This window comes from Desmodus rotundus, chromosome 6 (assembly GCF_022682495.2).
Source record: "Desmodus rotundus isolate HL8 chromosome 6, HLdesRot8A.1, whole genome shotgun sequence".
Classification (NCBI taxonomy): domain Eukaryota; kingdom Metazoa; phylum Chordata; class Mammalia; order Chiroptera; family Phyllostomidae; genus Desmodus; species Desmodus rotundus.
This window is the reverse complement of record NC_071392.1, coordinates 107,816,708-107,844,446: the sequence shown is the minus strand read 5'-3', so window position 1 is coordinate 107,844,446 and position 27,739 is coordinate 107,816,708. Positions and strand designations below refer to the sequence as shown.

At 44.4% G+C, this 27,739-nt stretch overlaps 1 protein-coding gene across 1 annotated transcript in view; it reads left to right on the top strand.

The window, feature by feature from the left end:
* TOP1 (DNA topoisomerase I) overlaps positions 1-27,739 on the top strand; it is a 75,538-nt gene that overhangs the window by 30,834 nt on the left and 16,965 nt on the right. Inside the window, exons 4-9 of the mRNA XM_024559818.3 lie at positions 9,944-10,067; positions 11,119-11,171; positions 13,844-13,939; positions 14,917-14,992; positions 18,173-18,279; positions 24,734-24,849. Of these exons, the coding sequence (XP_024415586.1) occupies positions 9,944-10,067; positions 11,119-11,171; positions 13,844-13,939; positions 14,917-14,992; positions 18,173-18,279; positions 24,734-24,849 (572 nt within the window). The remainder of the gene's footprint in view (positions 1-9,943; positions 10,068-11,118; positions 11,172-13,843; positions 13,940-14,916; positions 14,993-18,172; positions 18,280-24,733; positions 24,850-27,739) is intronic.

Sequence of the window (27,739 nt, the reverse complement as noted above, 5' to 3'; positions counted from 1 at the left end):
ATTTTCTTTTTTCTGGCTTTCTTTATTGTACGAACACAGTATATAATGCATGTAACATACAAAATACGTGTTTATTGTTTATGTTACCGGTTAAGTTTCCAGTCAACAGTAGGCTGTCAGTAGTTTAGTTTTTGGAGTCAAACAGTTACACATGGATTTTTGACTGTGCATGGGATGGGGAGTTTTTCAAGGGTCGGTTATACTTCATTAGCTTGGTTCACTGTCTGTAGACAAGTTAAAGTGAAAGTTGCTTTCTCTCTCTTTTTTTTAATGGATAAGTCTTTCTGAACTATTAAAATAACCAGGTTAATTTTCTCCAGTGGGACTGTTTCTTCACAAATCATTTACCATTTCTGTGGTCTTCCCCACCCCCCGCTCCCCCTACTACTTATTTCTTAACATGTGATCATATAGTTTCCATTTTCATTTCTCCACCAAATTGAATCTCAGTAGGTGAATCCAAACTCAGTTCACATGCATCTCTTAGACTCTTTTGGTCCCTTGGAGCAGAGTTGGGGTCTGTTGTGTTCATTTTACATCCTCAAGGCTCTGTAGGTGACAGTACATGTTTATTGAATGAAGTGAGTGGATAGCCTGTCAATACACCAGTTACCATCTTCTGTCTTCTCACATATTCACAGTATTCTACAGGGTAGTTCCCTTCGGCCATCCTAAATTTCAAACAAGTTCTTTTGTATTTGTGGTGAAATGTACATAACATGAAGTTTGCCATTGGAAGTGGCATTAAGTGCGTTCACAGTATCACAGAGCCATCAGCAATGTCCGTCTCCAGAACTTTTTCATCATCCCAGATAATCTCTGACCCCGTTAGACGATGCCTCCCCATTCTCTTACCCCGTCCTTGGCAACTTCTGTTCTACTCTGTGGATTTGCCTGTTCTGTTACCTTGTGTGAGTGGAATCTTAAATGTTGTCCTTTCTGTGCCTGGCTTATTTATTCCCCTTAGCATGATGTTTCCGAGGCTCGTCCGTGCTGTTGCACATCAGAATTCTATTTATTTTTGTGGCTGAATAATACTCCTTTGTATGTCTGTACCATATTTTTAAAAATCCATTCATTGGGAGCATTTCAGATCTTGCTTCCCGGCAACTGTAGTCACTTTGGCTCAAATAAACCCAAATAAATGTTTGTAAAAATTTTAAAAAGCCCAATCATCTGTTAATGGACACTTGGGTTGTTAGTTCCCTATTGACTGTTGTGAATAGCGTTGCTATGAACGTGAGTGTACAGTATCTGTTTGAGTCTGTGCTTTCGATTCTTTGGCGTGTGCATATAGGAGAAGAATTGCTGGATCCTGCCTGCCGTGTTTATGCTTGGCTAGATGAAGTGAAGTGCCAAGAAAATGAGATAATCTTTGACCATGAAGAACTTTATGATCGGAGGAAAATGCCTATAGATCAGATGAAGAAATGCTAATTTTCATGTTACCAGAAATTTGTCCAAAAAGACTTTTGAAAGATAGAGGTTAATATTGAAAACCTAAGCATTTAGGAATCGATCCCTGCTTCCCTGGGACATTTACTTTGCCAGCTGTGATTTGCAGCTGTGGTGGAGAAAAGGTTGGGTGGAGCGACATGAAACACTTCGGGGCCTGAGTTTGGTCCTGCCCTTTGTTACCAGAATCTCCTTTTTTTAAAAATAAAGAGTGTGATTTTGGTGTTACTTTTCTTGAAAAAGCCACAATATCTTAGTTGCCTCTTCTAGGAGAAGGCCTCTTGTCCTGGTCCATCTGCTTTGGTCTCATGTGATCTCGGCAGGTTAAGTAACCTTTCTTCCCTAGGCTTCCTCATCCTCCTCTGTGTCCTCACCTTAATGCATGCTTCAGAGGGGCCACCTGGGAGTCCATAAGCATAAAAGCTCTACAGACGTGGTGGATATGTCCACCACAGCGTACTTTTCCAAGATGATAGCGTAGGCAAATTCAGGAATTTATCATGTAATTTTGTGCCTTTTAATATTTTCTTACTTCCTTCATTTCTAATCAAAATGCTTAAGAAAATAACCTGTTTGCCAAGAGGCATTGGAAAACCTGGCCTCAGTTTCTGTTTACGCATGACTAAATCTAGCCCTTGGATCTCTAATTCACATGTAAATAACTTTAAGACAGTTTAAGCAGATGATGTGTTGTAAGCAGACTTTTAAATACTTCCTGGTTGACCTCTATTTATACACTACCTTTTTGCAACAAAGGAAGTGTCTTGGTTATAGTCCATTAAAATCCTGTACACCGTGTTCTCTTTTTAAGTGACTTCTGACCTTTCAAATAGTTTTGGGTTTCTTAATTTTTCTTCTCTAGCAGATTAAGGAAACCTCGAAGCTTATTTAGTCGCCTCTGAAGCCCAGAATAATTAAGATCCAGCATGTTCTGTTTGAAAATGCTTCGCTTTATTCTAACACTCGGCTAACAGATGTGTGTCTGCGTTCCTTCTTTCTCTGCTAGATACTAGCATCAGTCATTTCTCCTTGGGCTGCACTGAGGACCCAAATCCAGGAGGCATCTTTTTCCTGCGTAGTAATATCCACCGCATACCTGGAGTGTCAGAGAATGGGAAACCAGCCTTTCTGCTGAGAGAATGAGATGTGGACCCACCCCTCAGGGGATCCCATCTTACTCCTGCAGTTCCTCCTTCAGTCTCACTGAAGGTGCAGACTAGGGGAGAGGGTGTTAGAGACTGTTCTGCCTTTTCTCTTTGTGTGCACAGGAGTCTTGGTGACATGCTCAGAGTCACAGGGCAGTAGGGTGGCAGACTGAGGATGAGGCCAGGGCTTGGGTTTTCTCCTGTTTTTCTCCCACTACGACATTCCTTCCAGTAAACACGCACACGCACGCACACAGAGAAGCAAGCCCCTTCCTCGGAAGGTCAGTGGTGTAGCTGAACTGTCTGTGTTTCAGTACAAGCACCTCTTTCTCACGTGCATGCTATAGGCAGCTCAGGGTTTAAAATGCCAGAACGTTTCAGGCAGTGCCTTTCCCACCCTGAGCCCCAGATCTTTAAAGTTTTTGGCACTTGTTGTATTAATTTCATTAAATTCTGACCCTATGAAAACTTTATCTCCTGTTTGATTTATAACATCACAGGAAGAGCTTATATCAGAGTCAAATAGAAATAATTTCTTCTGCTTATCTCTGACACTGCTTCTTTCTGTTAGCATTACTATTAGAACTCTAGATCCTGGTAAAAAATACGTAAATCCTTTTAAAAGAAGCAAAAGGAATACTCTTATTAGATGCTAAGGAATCATTAGCCTTGTAGGAAGGATCTCACCAGATATTTCTTTGAAAGTTTGCGATCTTAGCCATAAATTATCTTTAATACTTGACCTCTTCTATAAACAACATTATTAAGAGCAATAGGGGGGGGTGAAAATAAAGGACTGTCATGTGTGTGAAAACAAGATTTCCTCCTGCTGGTTTTTGACAGCGTGCCCCTCTTGCTGGTTTCAAACCTGACACCAAGCTGGAGTGACAGGTTTGTGGAAAGCCAGGGGAGACGGGAAAGCGCTGGTGAAGCAGTACACAAAGTGCTTTTGCAGCCACGCTGGCAGCACCCGTCTGTGCAGCCCGTGGGAGAGACCTCTGACAGCAAGGGTGCTGTTGGGTCCTGCTTTCCCTTCAGTTCCAAGTCCTGCCTGAAGTCGAACTGAGGGAATGTAGGGTCTTAGGAGAATGTACTAGAAGTTAAGCAACTGGTTCTCAGATTAGGGGAGGTTTTTCTGAACGTAATCAAGTCTGTTTTTTTGTGAGCTGCCTGCTGAAGCCCTTTATTTAACTCTACATCCCTGTATTATCCTTTCCGGGGGAAATGGACCGTTAATTAACTTAGGTAGAGAAGAAGGCTGGATAGTGTGGAAATGAGGGAACTGAGCACCACGACCATTCTCACGAGAGTCCATGTGATGTGGTGAAAGCACACCACATAGAACTCGAGAGGCCAGAGTCTGCCCGTTACTAGCCTGTGCGCCTCACATTTACCAGCTGTGTGTCCTAATACAAGCCGTTTAACTTCTGGGTCTCATTTTCCATTTTGATCAAGTGCTGAGAGTAGTGCTGACCCGGTCGAGTTTTCCAGTCTGTTGAGGGAGAATTCAGTTGGAGACAACAGCATGTGAAACAGTTGAGATGCTGATGATGGTGGCAGTGACGATGATGATCAATCAGCACAGAGCTTGGCAAAGATCATTCAGATAAATCGGAGCAGCCATTGTTGATAGTTGGATCCAAACGTACTGATAGCATCTAATTTGGAGTCCTAGATTTCAATGATACCTAGCTCTCTTACAGTGAACTATAGTTATTGTTTTCAAGATCTCATGGTGGAAACAGCATTTGAGCTAGCCATTGAAAGATGGTTAAAATCTTGACAAAGGAGGGTGATGGCTAGAAAGGGGGGCATTTTGGACAATGAGAAGAGCATAAAGGAAACATGAAAGTGTGTGTAATGAGCTTTGCTCTGGGAGGACATCCGTGCAGTTGGGTGAGTGCCGGGGTTCGAAGTTGGGACATAAAACAATAGTAGGGACTTGATTCTGAAGGGAACAAGTGGCCATTGGAGATAGCTGAGAAGGGAGGGTAGAGAATTCAGTCACACGTGGCATGAGGGGCCTAAGAAAAAGGGCTCCTAGTTTGGGTAACTGGGTGGCTGTTTATCCTGTTAATAGAGATAAGGAACATAGAGACGGGAGGAATGGCAGTTCAGGATGTGAATTGGGTTTGGGCACATGCCTTTATCCTCTCTGGCCTGCCAACTGCCAACAAAGGATTAAATTTCTGCGATGCCATTCAACTCAAAGTGCCAATAATTCTTGTGATTTTGAGCATGAACTGATAAGCATTAAGAATTCTTGATTTCCTAGAGTCTTTCTGCTGCGTTCTTTTCCCAGAGGCAACTTTTGCTTTCACTTAGAATTTTTATTTAGCAAACATTTAAGCTTTAATTGTCCGCTCTTCTTGAAGGGGCTGTGGGTTTCCTCCGTCAACAGCTCTGAGCTCTCAGGGCTGTCCCGTAGGAATCCCCTATGATTCTGTTGACTGCAGCCTGCAAGGTGGGGGTAGTCTTGGAGCAACCAGGTGGCTGGGGTGAGTCCGTTCCCTTAGCCATAGTGGGTAAGTCCTAGTCTCAGACAATGAAGAGGCTCCTTCTGCCCTCAGCAGTGGTGCTTTCCTGCTTTGGGAAGTTCCCGTAACTTCCAGAGCGGTCCACTGTGGAGCCAGACGGCCTGAATTTAAATCCTGTGTATCTCTCATTAAATGTGTCTCTTCGGGTGAGTTATTTAACCTTACCTACCACGTCTCGGTTTGCACATCTGTAAGGTGGAGATAATGTAACTTACCTCAGTTTTGTTATGGGGATTGAATTGCTTAGAAGAGTGCCAGGCACTTGGTGGTATTCAGGTATCTGTTAAATACTTTTATTGGTGATAGTGAAGAAGCTATTTTTGTGTGTTTGTTTTCTTTAACAGATTTAAATGTTTTCCCATAGCCAACATCCTATTTCCAGAGTATCAGACACAGGCTTTTTTTGGTTTGGTTTTGTTTTCCAAAGAGGTAACAAATGCCATCACTGGGCAGAAGGAAAAGACTGTTCTCTCCTGGCATATCCCTACTTCCACCTTTCTGCCTGAGTGCCTTAGAAGAACCCTGGCTGAACTTGTCCGCTCAGCTCCAACAAGGGTCACAGACCAAAGGTTTCACCCTCATCACTTTAAAAATAGTGTCGGTAACTTTTTTCCGTGGTGGAATTTAGCTAATTGAAGCATAGGACAGGCACAAACACTGGAGAGGTAGCTTTGACTCTCTCATTTGTTCTCTTTGGCATTGACTTCTGCTTTCCCAACTGCTGGTGCGGTGGGTCTATTCCCAGACAGACATGAGCCCTGAGCCCCAAAGAGTTGGCTGGCGTGTGTGTGTAGCCACTAACTGGGTGTGTTCTCTCTCGATTGCTGATGATGAAATTCCTGTTTCATCCAAAAGTGTGACCATTACGGAGGTTCTGGAGCTGTCTGTGTTTGGCCTTCAGTGGACCCCAGACTAAACTCATTCTTAAAATGTATTTGTTCCTTACATCTTTTTGGTCCTCATATCATCAGTTTTAAGCCTTTCTTCTGGTTTCTTTGTCTTACTTAGCCCCGCTGAAGCCTTTCCAGTATCTCATTCACCAGTTCTACAGCCACTGAAATGGCCAGTATTTGCAGCCTTCTGTGGCATTTAAAGCGCTTTTTGTGACTTTGATATCGTGTATGAAAGAGTAGTGGGATCAGGATGAAGACAACTGTAACCTCTCTTAAAACAGGCAGTCAGTCAGCACACAAGCTCCTCTTCTGCACTGGTCACACCTCCCATCATCTCCCAGTGGGCAAGGTGCTGCTCTTTAAGCCACTCTAACAGCCAGACTGGTTTTAAACATTTTGGAAAAAGAAGGACATGTTAGGAAACCATGGATGATGATGAGTCAGCTTAACTGATCCCAGATTCGCTCCATTTCTACCACTGCTTCTGATTTCCATGGCAAAGCCTTCGATGCGCATCTGTATCACAGGACTCTGTTCCCCAGATGCACTTGCCCTTTGCCAGCACATCTGCCCGTGTAGGGATTATGGATGAGGGGTAGGGTCCAGTCCTCTCTGCTCTCTATTTCTAGAGGCAGGGACAGACGCATATAGATAGGATGTTTGCATTGTGTTGTGTTCAGAGGCTTAATAGGGCTCCTCAAACTCGAATTTCTACAGTTCCCAATGGAATGCCTTGTACACCACAAGCTGTCCTTACTCTGAATCATCTGAGCTCACTTAATATAAAAATGTAAACCTGCTCTCTTACATCTAAAAGTTGGGAGAGAGTTCCCTTTGGAGAGGCAAGTTGATAGTTTCATCTCATTCTGTTCTTTGTGATTAACTTTGACCTACAAAGGGGTTACCACTCTAGCAGGAACTTTGAGTTTCCTGAATAGATCGCCCTCTGGTTAGTAGGCAGAGGAAGCATCTTTGACTGTTTTCCCTTACCTGGGGGGCCTGGGTTCTGTCTCATTACCTTGTTGTTTGTTGGCCTCCTTCCCCTCCTCTCTGTTCTGTGTGATAATGAGCAGCAGAGCTCAAAACTGGAGGGGCTGTGTGTTACACCTACCGACTGCCCATGCCATGGTTGCCAAAAGGCCAGAAAGCCAGTTTTGTAGTGAAATAGACTAATGTCGTAAGAATTGCTTTCATTGAGAAAGAGGGCAAGGGGGGGAGGTGGAACGTGAAGGAGGATGGAGCGTTTCTAAACGTGGATTGCTGAAGCAGCCATTTGTAGTTTTGTGGGAGGACAAAAGGAGGAGCCGCAATCCCAAAGGTTTTGTCATTTCAGTTATCCAAGATCTCTGTTCTAGAAAGTTTCTACTTGATGGTAAAATAAAGTTTTCACCTTAACATCAAATCTCGGTGTGGCCATGCGTTTGTCTCTAACTGTAGTCTTCCTTAAATTGTAGGTATCAACTTCATGGAATTGTAAAGGTATTGAGTCAGTAGGAGATGATTTGAACTTGGAGGTGGAAATGCCGAGTTTAAGTCTTAACTTAGCTTCTTTCTAACATAACTTTAAGACGGAACCACTGGCTTCTCTGTTTCTAAATCAGTCGAAGGGGAGCGTGCTGTTTGCTTAGAAATGCTTTCTCCCCCTTTCTTGGGGGGGGGGGTGTACATTCATCAATATTATAGATGTAATTGTTCCATATTTTTTTGCTTTTAGGCAAAAAACTTGTGTAGATGACCATTAATACTTCTTACAGTTAACGTTAAAAACCAGCTGAAGCTACAATGCTTGTATAATGGAACAGTGATATTAGCACACATTTTGCTGGTAGTATCAAACCACGTGTAAGTCTTGAAGGATCAGTTGCAGTCTTGGCAACTTCGCTATTTGTCATTCTAAGGCTGGATGTTATGCAATTGAGAGCCATTTTTGTACAAAGTGAAGGATAAAGTTTTTGATAAAACACTGCGTCTCGGAAAGAAATATTAGGAGAACACGTGGTGTAGAGAGTGACATCAGACTGATGCTGAGAGTAAGCACAGTGGGAAAACTTGGTCGCATGTCCCTCCAGCTACGGCTGAAGCTGGGCTCAGCCCTCGTGGGTTCAGAAGAAAAGTTTGTTCATGTAGAAACTTGTGCCTCTAAATAACCTAATGAGGGAAGAGTATATGAACAAGGGCAGATGGACCTTGTTTTTTCCAGACAGTTCCTGGGAACTGTCACCTGCAGTCCTGTTTCTTCTGGTCCCCATATCCTCTGGCTAGATTTCAAAGAGTTTCTGCTTATTCCCCACCCGCTGGAGTCAGTTGGGGCTCCTTTTGTGTGTGCGCAAAGGTGTATGTGACAGCAGATGTGCTCCCGATCCGGGGTCTGTGCCTCTCACCTGACTGGTTGCTCTTGTTTGATTATGTTTTTGGCCTTTGATGCAGCCAAGTTTAGCCAAATCTTTCTAGGACACACTTCATGGGATGGACATAGCTCAGTGAGCTCATTGCTGGTAAAATCGTACGTTTTTGTGGGCTGAAGGTGTGAAACATGACAGATGGGAAATGCAGTCTGTGGTGGGAAAGGCAAGAGCTGGTGCTGCCCATAGGCCTGACTGTCCCGTCAGGAGTTTTGCATCTGGGATGGACTCCTCCCCGCCCCTCCCCAGTTCCTCGCACTGCATTCAAGCTTCCTTTTGTTACCTTGTGGAGTGTGTAGTGGAGTGGGCACGGTCCCCAAGCCATCTTCCCGGTGCACTGACGAAAGCAGTCGTGCAGTGTTCTGCCGCCTTCCGGTGTAACGTGCGGTCTTCGCCTGCTGCCTCTTTAGTCTTTGTCCACATGCACGTTGCTGTGTAGTTGCAGTCGCTTTGTACACGTATGCACCGTCCTGCACGCTTTTCTATAAGGGACTGGAGCACCCGCAGATTTTGGTATCTGTGCTGGGAGGAGGTGGTGTTCCTGGAACCAGTCCCCTCAGATGCAGAGGGACAACTGTACTCCCTTTTTTCCATTTGTCATAAGCATTTTCCATGTGTATTTATAGGACTTGTAAATTATAGCATATTAGTTACCAAATTTTTAATATGTCACCGTGTCTTCCTCTTGTTACGAACTTGTATCTAGCTTTTTGGTGGTTTCTTTTTGTTTGCTTCTTGGTGCGGGAAGCATCAGAGTGAACATCTTCGTGGAATGTTATTTCCCAAAGAGAAACACCCAGGACCTAGATCTCAGGGTGTGAACATTTTAATGGCTCTTGCTTTGAATGTCAGATTCCGTTTTCCAGAGGAACAGTGCCTTTTTACAGTGCTACCAGTGTGTCCACAAACACTTTGAAAAGCAAGGCTTTTAAACATTTAGCGCAGGGCGCGCCTTTGCTTGTAGATGCATCTATGAGCCCCATGTAGCGTTAGCTAACTTTCCTCAGTAAAGTCTAGCCGGAAACATCTACGGTGCTGGGCTGCTCGCAGCACCAGAGCCCTGGCTGGGCCGGCTCCACGAATGATCCGTCTCAGGTCTGGCACAGAGCTACCAGATGCATTTTCGGTGAGTTGTCTTTACCCCTCTCATCAGATGTGAATGCTCAAGTTGAAGTTTTCATTATAGTTTTTTACTGGTAGAATGTTCTAGAAATGCAGTAGAACCTGCTGCATATTCTTACAGTTTTTTAAAAATGTCCTGGTTTGTTTCGAATGACTGTGTTTCTCTACTTGGTTCCTTTGCTCCTTTGAAAAAATAAAAACATCCAACAGGATGAAGACCAGTGTAGATGAAAGCCTCTACTTTAACCTTCTGTCAGGACCGTTTATTTAAAGCATTGTAAGTTTCCATGGTTCATGTTATCTTAGTGTATCTTGTGAATTGATCTTGTGAACTGAACCCTTGTGGTCTCTACACTCTGGCCTAACCCTTTGTGTCTTATTTTTCACAGTGAACATAAAGATTCTGAGAAGAAACACAAAGAGAAGGAGAAAACCAAACACAAAGATGGAAGTTCAGAAAAACACAAAGACAAACATAAAGACAGAGACAAGGAAAAACGGAAGGAGGAAAAGGTACAGAACTTCCAGTGGGGCAGACTTCGCATTCGTTCACCTTTTAGAGCGAGTATGAAAGTCCCTTCCCCACAGAGTAGACCCCTGGGCTGTTGAGGGGAAGGGTCTTCGTCAGGATGCTCGAGAGTCAACCATAGTCTTAAACCATGAAAACCAAAGCCTTTAGTCCCTGTATTGACAGTATCGTGTCTGTTCATGTCATAATTTCATATGGCAAATGGATACACTGAGGATATAGTGTTTCTGGGAATGTCTGTTTTCTTTCCCGAGGAAAGTGAATTCTGCTTTAGAGGAAAGACTTAACTGTGCTAGTTCTCTGTTGAATGAAGGCTCTTCTTCGGGGAACAGTTGGTGGTGCTGGCACCTCCCCCAGCTTGCAGCCCAGCACGACCAGTACAGCCTCCTCCAAGTGGCTGGCGCCTCTGGCTGCGAACAAACTGTTATAATTTTAGTTTTCGAAAATGTAACATTGTACTTGGTAAACTCAGACAATAGGAAATAGGGAATACAGTGAGAAATACATCTCCTTTTGATCCCTGCAGCCACTGTAGTACTTCCTGTATTCTTCCGGAGGCACGCTCTGTAGACACACCTGTTTGTGCCCCCGCCCCGTTGTGCACTTGGGGGAAGACAGCTGAGTCTGACGAGGTGGAACATGGGGAGCTGAAGGAGAGGACTGTGAATATCCTTTCACAGGAAATAGACTATTTCTTTTTGTTTTGTTTTGCTTTTATTTCCTCTCTGCACTGCCAAGGGCAAATCCTTGGGAGGCGGAGTATATTTACTGAGGGAGAGGGACCTGCCATAATTTAAAGGTGAAAAACTACAATTTTAGGGAAACTTTTCTCAGTGAATTGGAAAATTCACCCTGAAAAATTGTAAAAACGAGTCTTAGAAAAACAGGAAAACTGTCAATTCACCTGCTCAACAGGAAGAGTCCGTCTGTCATCAGAGTGCCCCAAGAGTTGAGGCCAAACACTATCAAATGAGAGGATTCTTCAAACGTAGTCCTTTCGAGGTACTGACCAGTTACTGCTGTTTCCCCTTGCAGATTAGAGCTTCTGGGGACGCAAAGGTAAAGAAGGAGGAGAACGGCTTCTCAAGGTGAGGCCCCCGCGTCTCTCGCCGCTGCCCAGTAGCCGCTGCCCAGTGGCCGCTGCCCCGGCTGTGCTGTTGCCGAGTGCACCTCCCACACACTGACCTGGCCGCCTCCGGGTTCCCAGGGAACTTGGCAGGCAGAGGCCTTGTCTAAGCCAGCCTGAGCAGTTCTGCAGTGCCGCTTAGCGAGGCCGACCAGCACGCTGCTCGGGAGTTATTTGGGGTGGGAAAGGCAGACAGTGAGAAATATTTTTAAATTGAGACATAATTTACATACCATAAAATTCACCCTTTTAAAGTGAGGAGAGTGGCTTTTCGAGTATTCACAAGGTTGTGCACCTTTCCCACTACCGCCCTGACGTGAGAACATTTCATCACCCCAAAAAGAAACTCCATACTCAGTAGTAACTGTTAGTAATACTCGGAGGCTCAAACATAGACTCCTACATGAGCTACATTTTAGGGAAGGGCATATATTTGAGTAGAAATGTGTCTCTTTTCTGGAAAGAAAGGAAAATATGCACAGTCTAGAGGTCAGCTTTCCTGTGTTATTTCTGCCGATACGATCCTGTTTTCCTCATCAGCCTCAATTTTTCAAAATAAGCCCACGAGTTCCCTCTAGTTTCACAAAACTAGACGTTTATGGTCATGTGTTCTCACTCGCCTCCACAAGATGACAGAACAGATTTACTAGGAACTGTTGGGATTGTTTGCGTTATTGACTAGGACAAAGTGTTTTGAAAGTTTTGCTTCCTTGAAACTTTGAACTTTCAGTTTCGTTTGAGAAGTTTTGAAAGCTGTGCCATATCCGACAGGTCCCCTGGACTAGGAGAAGCAGGAGCCCTCTTCAGGCGTGTTTCGTAACTGTTCTAGGAATGCCGAATAATAAAACTCCCTGGAAGCTGCCCTCGACAGTCTGGCTTCTTAGATAAAAGCACTGAGCACAGGGAGGCTATCTCCTGCCAAGAGACTGACTGCCTGGGATTTTTATTAAACTGAGTCATTAATAGACTCTGGACTTGGTGTAGTCCTGGGTTCAGTTTCAGACTTTCTGGGTTGAGAGCATTCGGAACGCGCCTTTCGAGGCAGTGGTTTCTGCATTCACTTCGCTGGGCTGCTTGTCAGCTCACATGTGTGTGGGTGCAGAGAATCCAGGTGCTTTGCTGGGTGGAACCCCGTGTTCTGGTCAATTGTTGAGAGCACCGTCAGGCCTGGTCACCCTTCCCACGTGTTTTTACCCCACCTGCAATGATGACAGGGTCTAGCATCTGCTGGTTGGGTGAGTGGCGGTGTTCCTTTCTTTCTGGCTTTTGGGGATTTTGGACCCTTGAGTCTGTGTTAGTCATTTTTTTTTGACTAACAGGGTTGGGGGGAGCAGCTTTAGAGGCTGGCATTTGGGAAGTGTGCAGAAATAAGGAGGAAAAGCTGATTTCTGTAAACATCCAGTTCTGTTGCAAGCAAGGTGATCCAGTATGCCTGAAGGGGGTGGGGTGGCGTCTACCTTTAAAACCATGGGGCTCTCCGGACTTCCCTTTGCAGCCGAGTCTGTAAGCTTATGTCTTGGGTCTCTCAGAGATGGGAAGCTTCATGTCCAGAGACCGTTCCCTGTACTGAACTAGTTAGCTCTGCACGTGCTTCCGGCCGTCAACAGTGGGGGTCTGATGAGATGTGCCAGACCAGGGAACATCCCAAGGCCGTGGTGATTGTTGGTCCTTTGATTTTCTCACTTCTTCCTTCCTCTTTTTGGTTCAAGGTAGTTGTCTAACAGAATTCTCTTTTATTTATCCTCACCCAATGCTATGTTTATAGATGTATGTGTGTGAGAGAGAGAGAGGGGGGGGGGAGAGAGAGGAAGAGAGAGGGAGAGGGTGGGAGACGGAGAAAAGCATTGATGTGAGAGAGAAACAGATCAGTTGCTTTCTGTATGCACCCTGACTGGGGATTGAACCCGCAACCTTTTGGCATATGGGATGATGCTCCAACCAGCTGAGCCGCCTGGCCTAGCCTGGGCTAAGAGAATTATGTTTAAGGCAAGGCAGTCTTCTGTGTATCAAGTAGATAAACCTAAGGGAGATATTGAACAAAGACTTGGCTTAGAATGAGTTGAATCTATCCTGAGCCTCTCATTTAGCATGTGCCCTTTGCTGTAATGCAGCCTGGTTATTTTCCCTTGTAACTAAGGTTATTTTCACTTAGACTCTTAAGGTACCAAGTTTGGGAAATAAATTTTTATTCCTTTCCTTGTAAAAACTGAATTTTAGCTTTTGATGCACTAGAATAATCAGTTTGATCATTCCCTGGGTCAGATACATAGTATATCCCTCATGTGAAGTAAGGAAACAATTCAATTTAAGTTTGTTCCCATTGTGGTTTGGGTCATGCTGGCCAAGGCAGCTAAGACGTGGCAGAAAAGAATACTGACTTAGAATAAGGAGTCCTAGCTCCGAACCTCGATATGCCCGTTTGTCTGCAAAGGGAGGACGACACTGCCTGCCTCACAGGGTTAAAGTGAGAACTGAGCGAGAAAAGTGCTCCTGGAAAGGCTTTGTGGTCAGTGCGTGCAGATGCGCGTTGTTGTCCTTCTGTCAGCCGCTTCTCAGCGAGATGCTTCACCCCTCCTTCCGTTAGGTAATGTAGCTGTCCCTGCACTCACTGACTCACACTTTTTTTCTTTTCAGTCCACTACGAATTAAAGATGAACCTGACGATGACGGCTATTTTGCGTCTCCTAAAGAAGATATAAAGCCATTGAAGAGGCCTCGAGATGAGGATGAGTGAGTCTGTCTTTACCGTGACTTTGAAAATGAACAGGAGTTGTTGAAAGAGTAAATGTGATGTGTGTCTCTATGATACTCAGAACAGCCGCCCTGACTTTCCCTCATTTGGAATTTGTGATTAATGGACTGGGGGACTTGATTTCTCTTTGAATTATGAGGAGTAGGGTTTGCTAAGCAAATAAGTAGTGTATCTGATGCTTAAATGGAGACTTTATATTTCCATTTTTGTTATTGAAAGGTAATGCGTCTTAGGAGGAATTTCACATTGAGCAGAATTCACAAAGAATATTTAAATTAGCTAAGTTACTTTAAGTATATCATCACTTTCCACAGATAAGTTTTCACTGTTAAAGCAGTGTCTCCTAGGATCTGTGCCAGTCAGTACATTCTAAGCGAAGTTTCACCGTATAGAAGACGTAATAAAATTGTTCTTACTTGAAACAGTTACTTGAAGCTTGCATGTACCTCTTTCTCAGATTCAGTCAGCAAGGTCAAACTCTACTCATTATTTTCAGTCTCATATAGCTTATCACCAAGGATTTGTGGTAGAAAGTGGTGGGTGGAGAGGGAGCAGGAATGTACTCGGTGAGCTCACTGTGTTCATTCAGAATTCATGCGGAATTTCTTTCCCCCCCCTTGGAGCCAGTCCTTGCTTGGTGCAGCCATTGTCGCACTGCAGGTCCCCAGGGTTCCGTCTTCTAGGGGTGTCCTCCATGCATACGTCCCTCGGTTCCACTCCCCCGGCCTGCGTGTAGTGCAGGGTTGTTTGTTTTGTTCTCTGTAGGGCTGCAACGATTGGGCTTTGGTCTGGCCGCCTTTCTCTGTCCCATTCTTGACTAGAATGCTCAGCCACGAAAGATAGCAACCACACCTCCCTCAGAAGCCTCCAGGAGAAGTTAGGGGGTCCTAATCCTGTTGGTGAGAACTGCTGAGTCACAGTTGTGTTAACTGCATATTCATGTTCCCCTTTCTAGTGCTGATTATAAACCTAAGAAAATTAAAACAGAAGATACCAAGAAAGAGAAGAAACGAAAACTAGAGGAAGAAGAGGTTAGTAAAGAGACTTAGGCCCTTTGAGGCTTGAGTTTGGAGTAGGGAGTTTTCCATGAAACGACTTTGAAGGCAAATGGGTTTAGGGATTCACTTGGTCTGCTGGAGGAGAAAACCTCTCGCACGTGTGCAGTGGCAGTGGCGCTGTTCATGTGACATCCCTCCCAGGCTTCCTGGGTGTTTACCCGTGGCTGTGCTGCCCAACGAGGCTCTTAGAGAAGCTCCACCCTCTTCATACATGCAGAGGATGTGTCAACAAGAAATCACATTTGCCTTACACTTCCAGAAGAGGAGTGTTTTTCGTGCTCTCTCATATCTAACAAAGCTTGCTCGTCCCTCACTTTGGGTAACCCTTCCTTCTTAACATCTGTTAATGGGAACCACTGGGATACAGGGTGAAATCCAAGCTCTACCCCAGCTCCGCCCCGTCTGGCCCCACATCTTGTGCCTCTCTTCATCTTGTGCCTCTTCCCTAATTTGCTTTGTTCTGTCCCACTGGCCTCCTGCGTTTCTTCTCTGCGCGGCTCTTCCGTGCTGTAGAGCTTTCTGTAGCACTCACTGCACACGCCGCTCCCCGTCAGGAGCACACGCGCTCCTCCTTCCCCTCCCGACTTAGCAGCTTCCTTCAAAATCTCAGTGCAACTCAGGCGCTTTCCTGAGGGTTCTGTTTGATGTTTTCGGTAGATTTAACATACAATAACAGGGTTCCTTCTTTTGACACTTTTCTATTTCTTATACTGGAGACTTGTTAGCAAGTAATTCAGTAAAACATGTTAGAAATTCACAGGGGTCTCAATTCTGCACTCTCCTAAGAGAAGAAGGGTTGAGTGATTTATTTTTAAGTCCAGTGCTGCATTTGAGGTTCGCCACTGCCTTGGGCAAAGTGGATTCGCAGGCACAAAGACAATAGCTGGAAGTACCACCAGTAGACACAGTGATAGTGAGGGGCCGGGAGTCTTCAGAGTGTAGTCTGTCATGGCGTAAGAATAGCAGTAACAATTAAAATGGCATGTCATAGGTGCTTACTGTGTGCCAGGCACTATTCTTAACACTTTATCATTTCGTTTAATCCATAGATCAGCCCTTGGAGACAAATAATTGCTACTTTATCTCCATTTTACAGATGCAGAATCAGTATAGAGAGTTCCAACTCCTCTGTCTAAGGTCACACAGCTACTAAGTGGTAAAGCTGGGCTTTGACCCCATGAGCCAGCCTAATAGCTACCCTTGTCCTGCCTCCTGGGGGGCTTTGCTGACCCTTCAACTCCACAAGAAGGGAGGAGTGTCTTTAATGAATCATATAAAATATTAATGGGTAGGTGAGCCATGGAGAGAGGACTGGGTCCTGGATTTAGAGAATTACTGTTTTTCTGACACTCTCTTCTTGGCAGAAGTTCAAGTTTATGAGAGCCAATTCAAGGAATTGGTAGTGCGGTGTTGAGTAGTGAGTACGGTAGTCAGTCACTCCACTTTCAAGTGGACCACCAGACTAGCCGGTAAAGAAACGCGAAGCTCAGCTCTCCACGCTTCCGCTGCTGTTGCGTTTATGTACATGGCTGCCTTTCCTGGGCCCTGGAGACCTTAGTCATAACTGTGAGGCCATTTTGAAAAAAGAACAGTTGACTCCCATTTTTTAAAATTATTCTGTTTAGCAGCCCCTCTCTCTGCAGGGGGAGAAAAAAAGTTCAGGCTAAAAGACTGAATTAACACAGTGTTAATTGTGGCAAGGACCCCAGATGGCGGGATCAGTCATTAAACCTCACTGGCTGGCTATGTTTTTTTCATTTCTGGGAATTGTTCTGCAGTCTCTCAGTGACTGATTATTCCATTTTAAGGTTTGAAAATATACAGTGTAGCCAGTAGTTTCCTGATGGGACCATCTGCAGGCCTGTTCAACAGCTATTCAGAGAATGTCTTAACTGAAAAACATTTCCCTTTCCTGTGGTGTGTTTCAGCCTAAATAGTAAACCGTTCTCAAATTAATGTGATCCTCCAGTACTTTCTCCTCACAAACATACTTAGACATTTATATTCTCCATTCCTGTTTTTAAATATGTTTGATACTGTAGTCTTTCCTCTTTCTTGTGCCCCAAAGGTCATTTGCTTAAAGATCCTGAGTTTAACTTAATTGCCATCCTATCAATTAGTCTGGGAATGTTTGGCTTATTCCAGTCATCCCCATGAGTCACATTCTTTTATTTTTCTGGTAAACTTGGGCTTCCATCATGGTCAATATCAGCGATGTAACTTTGAGGAAGTAACAAAACCTCTGATTCAGAGTTTTCTCCAACTGGAAGGGGTCAGACCAAACTGTCTCTACAGCTCTTTCAAGCTCTGCCATTCTGGAACCGATTTTAACGTAACTCAGAACCACCGTTCACAGCCATGTAAAACTTGCTGAATAAAGACTGAAATTTTCTTGAGTGGTTAGGACAAAGGAAATACCTTCAAAAGAGTTCCAGCTCTCTTGAGAGGGACCCCCACCTGTTGAATAACACATTTTTGCCCAGATGTGTGTATGTTTTGAGATTTATCTCTTGTACTGGTGAATTGCTCTTGCTTATGTGTGACGATCTCTTTCTGTGCCGTTGCGACAGCTCACCTAGGGTCAGAGCCACAAAGAAACACCCCCGTAAGAAGCAGCAGTCACTCTAGGGCGTCCCAAACACTTGCTCACTGTTTTGTGACGGTACGCAAACAACAGCAATAGAAAGTTCCCCCCAGACTCGGTCAGGGATTTCCTTTCACGTTGTATAGTAAGCATCTAATGGGAAGCCTTGTCTACCCAGTATTTGGTGGTGTTGGAAGAGGTTAAAGACACGTGGATTTAAAAATAACCGAGGACCGTGCCCTGGGCTACCCTCTATGGCCGCGGTGCTTCCCCAGGCCCACCCAGGGTGAACATGAGTGCCATTGCCCAGGCTCGTCCTCTGCGGAGGGAGTGTTTTTGACTGCTCTCTTGCGTAATTATTTGTCAGGGAGTTTTGGGAATTGCTGCTCTAGAGAAAAGCACAAGTACGTTTTTATTCCTGACTGTCAAATAGGGAAGATTGAACCTAAGACTGTCTCTAGTTCTGCTGTTGTTTGATTCCAGGTTTTCTTCCTAATGGGCCCCCAAAACTATATGTAGAAAGGCAACTAGTCCTTATTTAAGTGCTTTCTCCCCGTGTTTCTTTGTAGGATGGTAAATTGAAAAAACCCAAGAATAAAGATAAAGATAAAAAAGTTCCTGAGCCAGATAGCAAGAAAAAGAAGCCGAAGAAGGAAGAGGAGCAGAAGTGGAAATGGTAACAACATCTCAGCACTGGGTTATGTCAGCTCTTTGATGCCACAACCTAATGAGGCAGTAATGTTGAGTTACTAAAATTAATACCCTGGTATTTGGGGGAGGAGGGACGTACTTAAAGGAACCTCTTTAAAATAACATTTTGAAATAAATTTCCCAGGTCCTAGTGAAAGCATTGACTAGCTCTTAACCTATTGGATCTCAAAACTAGGTCCCAGCCTATTGAATAGAATGAAGTGTAGAAGGAGACCTTTGTGTATATAGGAGTTTATCATGTGAAGAACATTGCGTTCAAAAGGATTTGGGATTATTTTCAATAAGGTGGATTATTCCATAAATAATGTTGGGAAAACTGCCTGTTTAAGAAAAAAACCTCCCCAAGAAAAACTCGGCGAACATTTTTATAATTGTAGAGTAGCGAAGTCCCTTTGAAGCATGACATGCATATCACCAGAGCCATAAGGACAAGATTCGTAACTTTGATACATCAAAGTTAAATCTTCTGTATGGCAAGCAAACTCATGCCATTAAAAAAAATCTCAAGGGAAAATACTTGCAATACAGAGGGCCGAGGTGAAAATAATATGAAAAAAGGTCTTTTAAAACAAATACGAAAGGAGTAATATGACGGAAAAGCAAGGAACAGACAATTCACTAAAGAAAACAAACTTAGTAAACAGTTTAAGATATGATCAACATCACAAGTAACAACGACTCAGAGAGAAATAATGAGTGATAAACTTTTTGTTCAATGTCTCACACTGGGAAAAATTAGCAAGTATCACACCATCTGGGGTTGTGGTTGTGAGAGAACAGGCCTCCAGGCGATTGGTTGTGTGAGGGCTGTTCAGCAAGTACCGAGGTGACTTTTGCAGAGTGTGTTTAGGTAGGAAATTGTATTTTCTACTTAAGACATTTTGATATTTAGAATTTTGAAATAAACATGCATTTTTTTTCTAATGCTGGTTTTACTTAAAATTCTGTTATTTGACTACTATACCAGTAATACACGATTTGTATTTATGTTGAAAAGTTCAAATGGTCCAGAAGTATAGGGGCTAGAGAAAAATGACAGTTTTCCTTCCCTCCTGTTCCCATTTTTCCTTTCCCGCTCCGTGGCAACCACTGTCTGTAGTTTGGCAGTGCTTCCTCTGTGGATTTGGTCATTGAGAGCGACAGTCTCCCCAGCACCAGCGGGAGGGGGCGGTCAGCGACCAGGGAGGTGGCTGAGAGGAGCAGAGCCGTGGGACTGGTGGTGCTGCTGTGAGCACACACGGGGGAAAGGGGCGCGGAGACAGGGATCACAGCCAAGGACCAAGGACCCTGGGCCTTTCCAGAGATCAGAGTCAGGGAACGAGAGGTGTATTTTTCCTTCTTCCATTTCCTTTCATTTTTTTCTTCATAACTAATAGAAGTTTTTCAATGATGGAATATTGCAAGGCTTTTAGGTCCTTTAATAAAATGCTTTTTTTTTTTTTTTTTGATAAAATGAAGCGATTGTGTAAATCAGGGATTGTTATTGGGACTTGCGAGAATGCTTAGTAATTCATCAGTCGGTTGTGTCTCTGGTTCCTATGGTGGGGGCTCATGTTTTACTTTTTAACTGATTTTAGAGAGAGAAACATTGATTTGTTGTTCCCCTTACTTATGTATTCAGTGGTTGCTTCCTGTATGTGCCCTGACTGGAGAGCAACCCACAACCTTGGTGTCTCAGGATGACACTCGAACCAGCTGAGCTGCCCGTAGGCCAGGGTTTGTGTTTTTGAATGAACAAGTTCATTTCCTTGTCATCACCAGCTGCTTGCTGTCTTTCCCCTTCCTTTGGAGCCTTGGCTCTTGTTGGGTCCCGAAGATGTCTCTTTCCGGGGTGGGGGGGGGCCGGCACGGGGTGGTGTATTAGGTACCGTGTGTGTGTGTGCATGTGTGTGGCATTAGGTGCCCTGAAGGGTCTAAAAGCCCAGTTTGCTTCTGTGGTTGAAGTCCTTATTGGTGTTGCCACACTGGGGTTCTGAGAGACCAACTTTTGTCGTGGTGGTGGTTGTGGTGCTGGTTGTTGCTTTGTGCCTTGTCTGAGTGGGCCTGGTCAGTCTCTAACTGAAGGCGGTTGGTTGGGGGGTGAGCAGTCTCCGCTGTAGCCTCCTGGCGGGCTTCTCTCCAGTCTGATCGTTAAGCACAGTGCTTCTGGGTACAGTGTAAGTTGTAGAAGTAGGGAACAGGAATGACTGGCCTCTTAACTGAACTTGCCCTTTCCTCCGTCGCTGTCAGGTCACACTCTCAAGACAGTGACCCATCCTCAGTGACTGCCATTGACAGTGTAGTCAGGGGACTCGAAGGGCAGATGCTCTTCAAACAGTACATTTGTACTGTTCTCTTGCTATTTCCCTAAAAGAATTACACACTTTACTCACTTGGCCAACATCCAGATCTTTGCTCCCCCCACCCCAGTCCATAGACTTGTTCATCCTGCCAAAAAGAAACTTTGATTCCCTGCCTTCCTGTCTCTGGTAATTGTGGGGGTAGGGAAATGCTCGGGATCCCTCCCCTCAGGGTTTCTTCACCGGATCCTGTGTTCCCCGTAGAAACAGTGTCACAAGTGCTGGCGATGTGCTCAGGCTCAGTCCCATGAAAACCTCTTTAAACCAGATCCCACTATTTTGCTTGGAACCTGGGGTAGCTGTTAGGGTTCCAGCCGGTCCTCCAGTCGAGTACACCTTTGTGTCAGGGCTGACCCATTGGGGCACATGTCCTGTGTATATTCTATACAGGTGACTCTTCACCAAAAGACCTTGAAACTAGGGAGTTCGTTGCATGTGTTAGGGGTGACTTTAAATGGAGTTTGGGGTCTGATTTTAGCCAAGAGCCTCAAAGGATTATAATGTAGGGAATTGGTGGTGAGGGACCAGGACACACGAATACAAGCAGTAATGGTGATAAGACACAGAATACGGATTGACCTTCTCCTCACACCAGAGAAACTGTCCTCGAGTGCCCAGATCAGCTCCCAGAAAACTGTAGCGTGTGACGTTTATGTCCGAAACTTTAAAAATTAAATGTGTATTTTACAGTCCCCTGCGAGGTGTGTGTTAACTGCGAGGGAATCTAATTTCAGAGAGCGTGCGGATGTTTACTGTCTTACACACATTTCCAGCACTTCCCCTCCTTCCTTTATTCAAGCCCGTTTTATTGCCACTTACAACTAATTTGAATTAGGAAGTCAAGCCAGCCATAGAGAAGTCAATTTGATGTCCACATGTTTTCCTTAATTCTGTTGGGAACCATTGTGGGGCCTGACAGGGTGACGTCTGTCAGAGACGTGTGTACAGGGGGAGTTGCTGATCCAGGGATGTCGGCCTGTGGGAGGGTTTGTTCTGTTGGAGCTGGTTTGAAGAAGAGTAGACTCAGGAGTTTGAATGGGTTCCTGTGTGCAGGCCTTTTTAAAATCATTTATTTAGAGGGGATGGGAGGGAGAAAGAGGGAGAGAAACATCAATGTGAGAAAGGAGCATCAGTCGGTTGCCTCTTGTATGCGCCTCAACAGGTACCAAACCCACAACCAGGCATGTGTGTATTCCAACCAGGAATTGAACCGGAAACCTTTTATTTTGCTAACTGAGCCACACTGGTCAGGGTCAGGCCTTTTAAGAAAAACCCCACTCAAGGACATGCTTACCGATTAGAGAGAGGGGGAAGGAAGGAGAGAACAACATCGATGGGTTGCCTCTCAGCATGTACCCCGACCACACCCCCCACCGCATGAGCCCCTAACTGGTGTTGAATCTGCAGCCTAGGCATGTGCCCTGACCAGGAATTGACGACCTTACAGTTTATGGGATGACACTGCGACCAGCTGAACCACACAGGCCAGGGCCTGCATCTGGGCCTGTTTGTGCCAACGTCCAGCTGGGAGATCCTGCTGGTTTCATATCCGTTAAGTGGTAGGGTGGTCATAGAGGGTGTTTATATTCTTTCTAAGACTTTATGAGTATCTTGACAATGAGGTTCATTTTTTCAAGTTATTTTTAATTGTGGTAAAATAACATAAGTAATCATCCTAGCCATTTTTAAGTGCTCGGTTAGGTGGCGGTATGAAGTGCGTTCACACTGCTGCGCGGCCCTCGCCACCGCCACCCGGCTCCACAGCGCTCTTCCTCTTCAAAAGCTGGAACTCCGTTCAGTAGCTCTTCCTCGTCCGACCCTTTTCCTCTTCCTCTCCACCGTTCTTCTTTCTGTCTCTCTGAGTTCGGTTACCCTAGGTACCTTATGCAAGTGGAGTCCTACAGCATCTCCCCTCTTGTGACACTTACTTCACTGAGCATAATGTCTTCAAGGTTCACCCATGTTGTACATGGGTCAGAACCTCCTTCCTTTATGAGGCTGAGTGATAGACCTCATTTTGTTCATCCGTTCGTCTACCTTGGTTTGTACCTTTTGGCGGTGGTGAGTAGTGCTGCTGAGAACATCAGTGTGCCAGTACTTGTTTGAACACCTCCTTTCAGGTCTTCCGGTGACACTCCTCCTCATGAAATCGCAGGATCGCCGGTAAATCTGTGTCTGACTCTTGAGGACCTGCCGTGCTGTTTGCCACGGCAGCTGCACCCGCTCACACGCCCACCGACACGGCCCAGGAATTTCAGTTTCCCACATCCTTGTCAGCACTGACCTCCACTCTGTTTCTAGTTTTAATAATAGCCGTCTTAATGGGTGCGGCTTACATTTCCTAATTAGAGGTGACGTCGAGCACTGTTTCAAATGTTCACTGGTCATTTGTGTGTCTTCGGAGAAACGTCTGTTCCAGTCCTCTGCCTATTTCTTAGTTGGGTTATTATTTGTTTTTGAGTTTGTGGTTCTTTATATAGTCTGGGTATTAACTCCTTATCAAAATATTTGCTTTGCAGATATTTCTGCCATTCCGTGGGCTGCTTTTTCCCCTCTGTTGGTTAATGCAGCTTTAAATTTTGTAGTCCAGTTTAATTTTACTTGCCTGTATTTTTGGTGTCGCATACAAGAAATCATTGCTAAATCCAGTGTTATAAAGCTTTGCGTTATGTTTTTTTAAAAAGAGTTATATAATTTTAGTTCTTATGTTTGGGTCTTTGATACATTTTGAGTTTATTTTTATATATAGTGTAAATAAAAGGCCAACTTAATTCTTTTGCGTGTGAACATCCAGTTTTCAACAAAATCATGTGTTGAAAACACTGTCCTTTCTCGTTGAATGATCTTGGCACCCTGTCAGAAATCATTGGACTATATATATTGACTTTGATATTATAATACACTATTATAGCACACAGATGGATACATGCTAGTTTTATTTGATGTTTCTGAACTTTGTTTATGAAGTTGGAAGATGATGCAAAGTAATAGAGTGCGGGTAATTGGCCTTTGGGATGATTCTGCAGAACTGTAAGGCTTTTTATTTTAAAGTAGAAATAGTGAAGATTGAAGTCTGAAGTTTTAAGTCTCTCCAGGAGAACTGCCTGACTCTTAAAAAGAACAAGCTGCTGGCAGTGGTGAGACAGTCTGTCTAATTCTAGAGAGACTTTGAGACACCAGCCAATGGCAGCGTGTGGCCCTTAATTAGACTTGAGTTTATAAAATACATTTTGGATGTAATTGGAGCTCATAATATGCTCTGGGTACTAGAATGCTACCAGGAAATTACTCATTTTGTTACATGTGATTATTTTATACCTAAGTAAGAGTATTTTTATTTTTATAGGGATTTGCTGAAATATTTGCTGAAATATTTAGGGGTACAGTATACAGCTGCAATTTACTTTGAATGCTTCAGCAAAAAAATAGGAAATTGAGTAAAATAATAACCATTTTGTATGTAGGTGATGGTATATGGTGTTCTATACATTATTATTTGTTTTTCTGTATTTGATGACTTTTTAAATAAAAAGGGTTTTAAAAGGCTTTCTATTGAATTTACATTCACTTATCATTATCTGCTAGGTAGCTCTTGATAACCCATAAGCACCCAGAACTCAACATAACCCAGCTGAACTATTATTTCCCAGTCTTCTGTCCCATTGTATACTTTCTCATGGGGTGGTTTTCCTCTGTGCCTTCGACTGGCATCACTCCCAGGAGGCCTTTTCTTACGTATCAGCAGCGTAAATGTCCCGTGCTCCATTGTGGCTTATTGTCCCACTGCTGTGAGAAGACACCTGTGTTCATTCCCACATCCCCACTTGTTGCTGGGCTCCTTGAGTGATGGCCTCTTGTGTGCGGCATCTTTGAACCAGACTACTGAAATGTGTTTTTCTCCATTTTCATCTTAATTTGTTGTGAAAGACACTGGTTATTTTGACGCAGGCCTTGAATGTGGGCTCTGAGTCATTCTAAAGCATCAGTCAATTGAACAGATAATAATTTTGGCATCTAATAGGTGATAATCTACAGTAGGTAAAGCAATCACTAAATGAGATTGTACCTTGTCTTCTAAAGGTGGGAAGAAGAGCGTTACCCTGAGGGCATCAAGTGGAAGTTCCTAGAACATAAAGGTCCTGTATTTGCTCCACCATATGAACCTCTTCCAGAGAGTGTCAAGTTTTACTATGATGGTGAGTTGTTCCAAGGTTGTCCATTTCTTGGCCAAGAAGAGAGTCTTGATTCTATTTTAGGAATAGCAAGTGAGGAAGGGTTCTGTGCTGTATAAACCTTTCTGTTTATTGCATTTTGTTTTATTGTCATCGTACAGTTTGGGGAAAGGGTCATTAGGGACTTACTTAACACTCAAAGGCCCATTCCATGCTGAAAAGGTGCCGTAAGAAAGGAGCTGTTAATGTACCTGTGTGGTCTCAAAACAGTCCCTCTACATAGCGCACAGCACTGCGTCCACAGGCTGAGCGCTTTTATCTGAACTTTATTTTTAAGGAGCTACTCTTTGCAAGAGTTACTAGAGAAGCCTTACTGGAATAATAATGTTTTATTTTAGCAATATAATGCACATTTGACAAGCTGTTCATCATTAGAAAGAGTACTGGTTATTTGGGTGAGGATTGCCATCAGCCTCGAGGTGGGGCTGGTGGGTGTCTTGTCATTTACACCACATAGCAGGACACTGTGCCTTTGCTGTACGTGCAGCCTAGTCTGATGAGCTGCTTTGAAGACCTACCTAATTCTCGTAGAACCCTTAGAATTATCCATTAACTCTCATAGTATTTCTGTCCTTGGGTTGAAGAGTTTGAGAGTAGTCTTTGACGCTCCTCCTCTTGGCAATGTAGCAGTATGCAGATAGTAAGGCTCAACTGATTCCCCTTATTCCAAGATTTCTATCCAGAAGTAGCTAGACCATTATTCCTCAAACTCCTATGTGCTTAATTAATAACCCCAGGTGAATCTGGGCCCATTTAATAGGTATGGAGTGGTATTGGGTGCTTCTGAAGCAACTGGTCTCCTGACCAAACTTTGAGAAATGCTCAGCAGAAATGCTTTTGGAGAACAGCCGAGAGCATCAGGGTGAACATCAGAGTTCTGAAGCACGTCTCTCCAGCCCGAGTGGCCTCAGGGCCGGGCGTGCCTGTAGGTCGAGGTAGAAAGTTTTCACTGAAGGTTTGGATCTTTCAAGTAGGTGACTCGGCATACTGGAATTTGTTTTTTAAAACTGTGTTCATTCAAGGCCCAGCAGTGGTCAGTCTTGATTGATCCTTGATCTCAAGGTGTCCGCAGTCCAGTAGGACTGCAGAGCCGCAGTGACAAATGGCTGCAACAAATAGACATGCTGCCCTGTGTTCGCCAGGGAGCATGGCACAGAGTTCATCTGCCCTCACAGGGGTCATTCCTGGAGACTCTCAATGTGACTGAAGGCCAAAACTCCACAGAAAAGAATGAGCCTAGGACCTCGAAGAAGACAGTCATAAAATAGTTATTCTGTAGCCCTAGTCTGGGTGTACTGAGAGCTCTTAGAAACGTCAACTGGTAAAGCCTCACTTGGGAGATTCAGAGTGATTTGTGGGGAAACTAGATTCCCTAATCTTTGGGTTTCTCTTCTGAGGACGGGGAGCCATGGCCTGAACTGGTCACCGTGGTGCCTCCCCCCATTCTTGTCCAGTCCTCCATCACAAGACAGGAGCTCCAGCTCCAGGGCTCTAGTACTTTCTCAGTCTTTCCTCTGGAATGGCTTTCCTTTGGTTATGTAAGCTGCCACTCTGCAGTGAGTCATGATGTCGCATTTGTCTTTCTGGTTCCTATTGGTCCTGTAAGTCCTGCCTTCTCTCCAGGGAAGAGAATTCTCAGACTCCTTTAGAAACCTGCCGAGGAGGAGGTGGGGCACCGGCTGGCTGCAGCAGGGACTTGCCTCTAAGAACCCCCAGTTTTCAGCTCTGACTCAGCAGTTTTCTTCTTTCTGAGCTCAGCCTTTCCACACAGCACTGCCATTGCCAGGAACCTTCGAGTCATCCTCCCACCACCTGCTGCTGGGAGCTATCATTTCATCTTTTGATGGCTCATCTAAAACAGGAGGTGTCAGAATTGCTTCCTCTATGGGGACAGAGTTCAGTAAAATTGCCCAGTGAGTCTTCATTTAAAAGAAAATACCAAACAGACCTAAGAACAGATCGCATTCTTTCTTGCCATTTACTTTTTTCTTGGTGATTTACTGGTTTCCTTTATATTGGAAGCATGTTACAACTTTATTAGTAACTGTGGTTCAGAGGCCTGAATGGGGAGATCTGCAGAAGTGCAGAAGACCCTTGAAAGCCACGCTCATCCTTCTTCCCAATGTCTTCTCCCAAAGGCTGGAGCTTGGGAGCTTGGGAGGTTGGGTGGGGGGAGCAGCGCCACCTGTTGGCCTTTTGAGTTACGTGGATTCCAAGCAGGTTGGGTGTACCAGGGCAGTTTCAGTTTTGTGCTGCAGTTCTCAACATCCCTACGTCAGGGGCGATGACCTGCCAGCCATGAGATGAGATGTCTTCTGGGTTGGGTTTTTCTTTTTTAAGATTTTATTTATTTTTAGAGAGAGGGGAAAGGAGGGGAAAAGGCAGGGGGAGAAACATCTATGTGCGAGAGATACATCCATCAGTTGCCTCTTGCACACCCCCAGCTGGGGACCTGGCCCGCAACCCAGGCATGTGCCGTGGCTGGGAATTGAACTGCTGGTGACCTTTGGGTTTGCAGACCGGTGCTCAGTCCACTGAGCCACACCAGCCAGGGCTGTCCTCTGAGTTTTGAAATGACTGGATTTCTAATTAAGTTTTAGTTTTCTATAGTAAATGTGGAAACCCTTGGTGAATTATTAGTACCTATGCAATAACAAAGTAGTGGTATATTATTTAACCTAATTTTAATATAGCCAAATTATTTTGCCAAGGGTGGTATTGTAAAGTTGGATTTTCAAGAAATAAATGGAAATGGGCCCTAAGACTACTGTTTAAAAGTATTCTATTTGAAAAGTAGATTCAATTCCCAAGTACTTTCCCTTTATTAACTACTTAAGGTACACACAACCCCAAG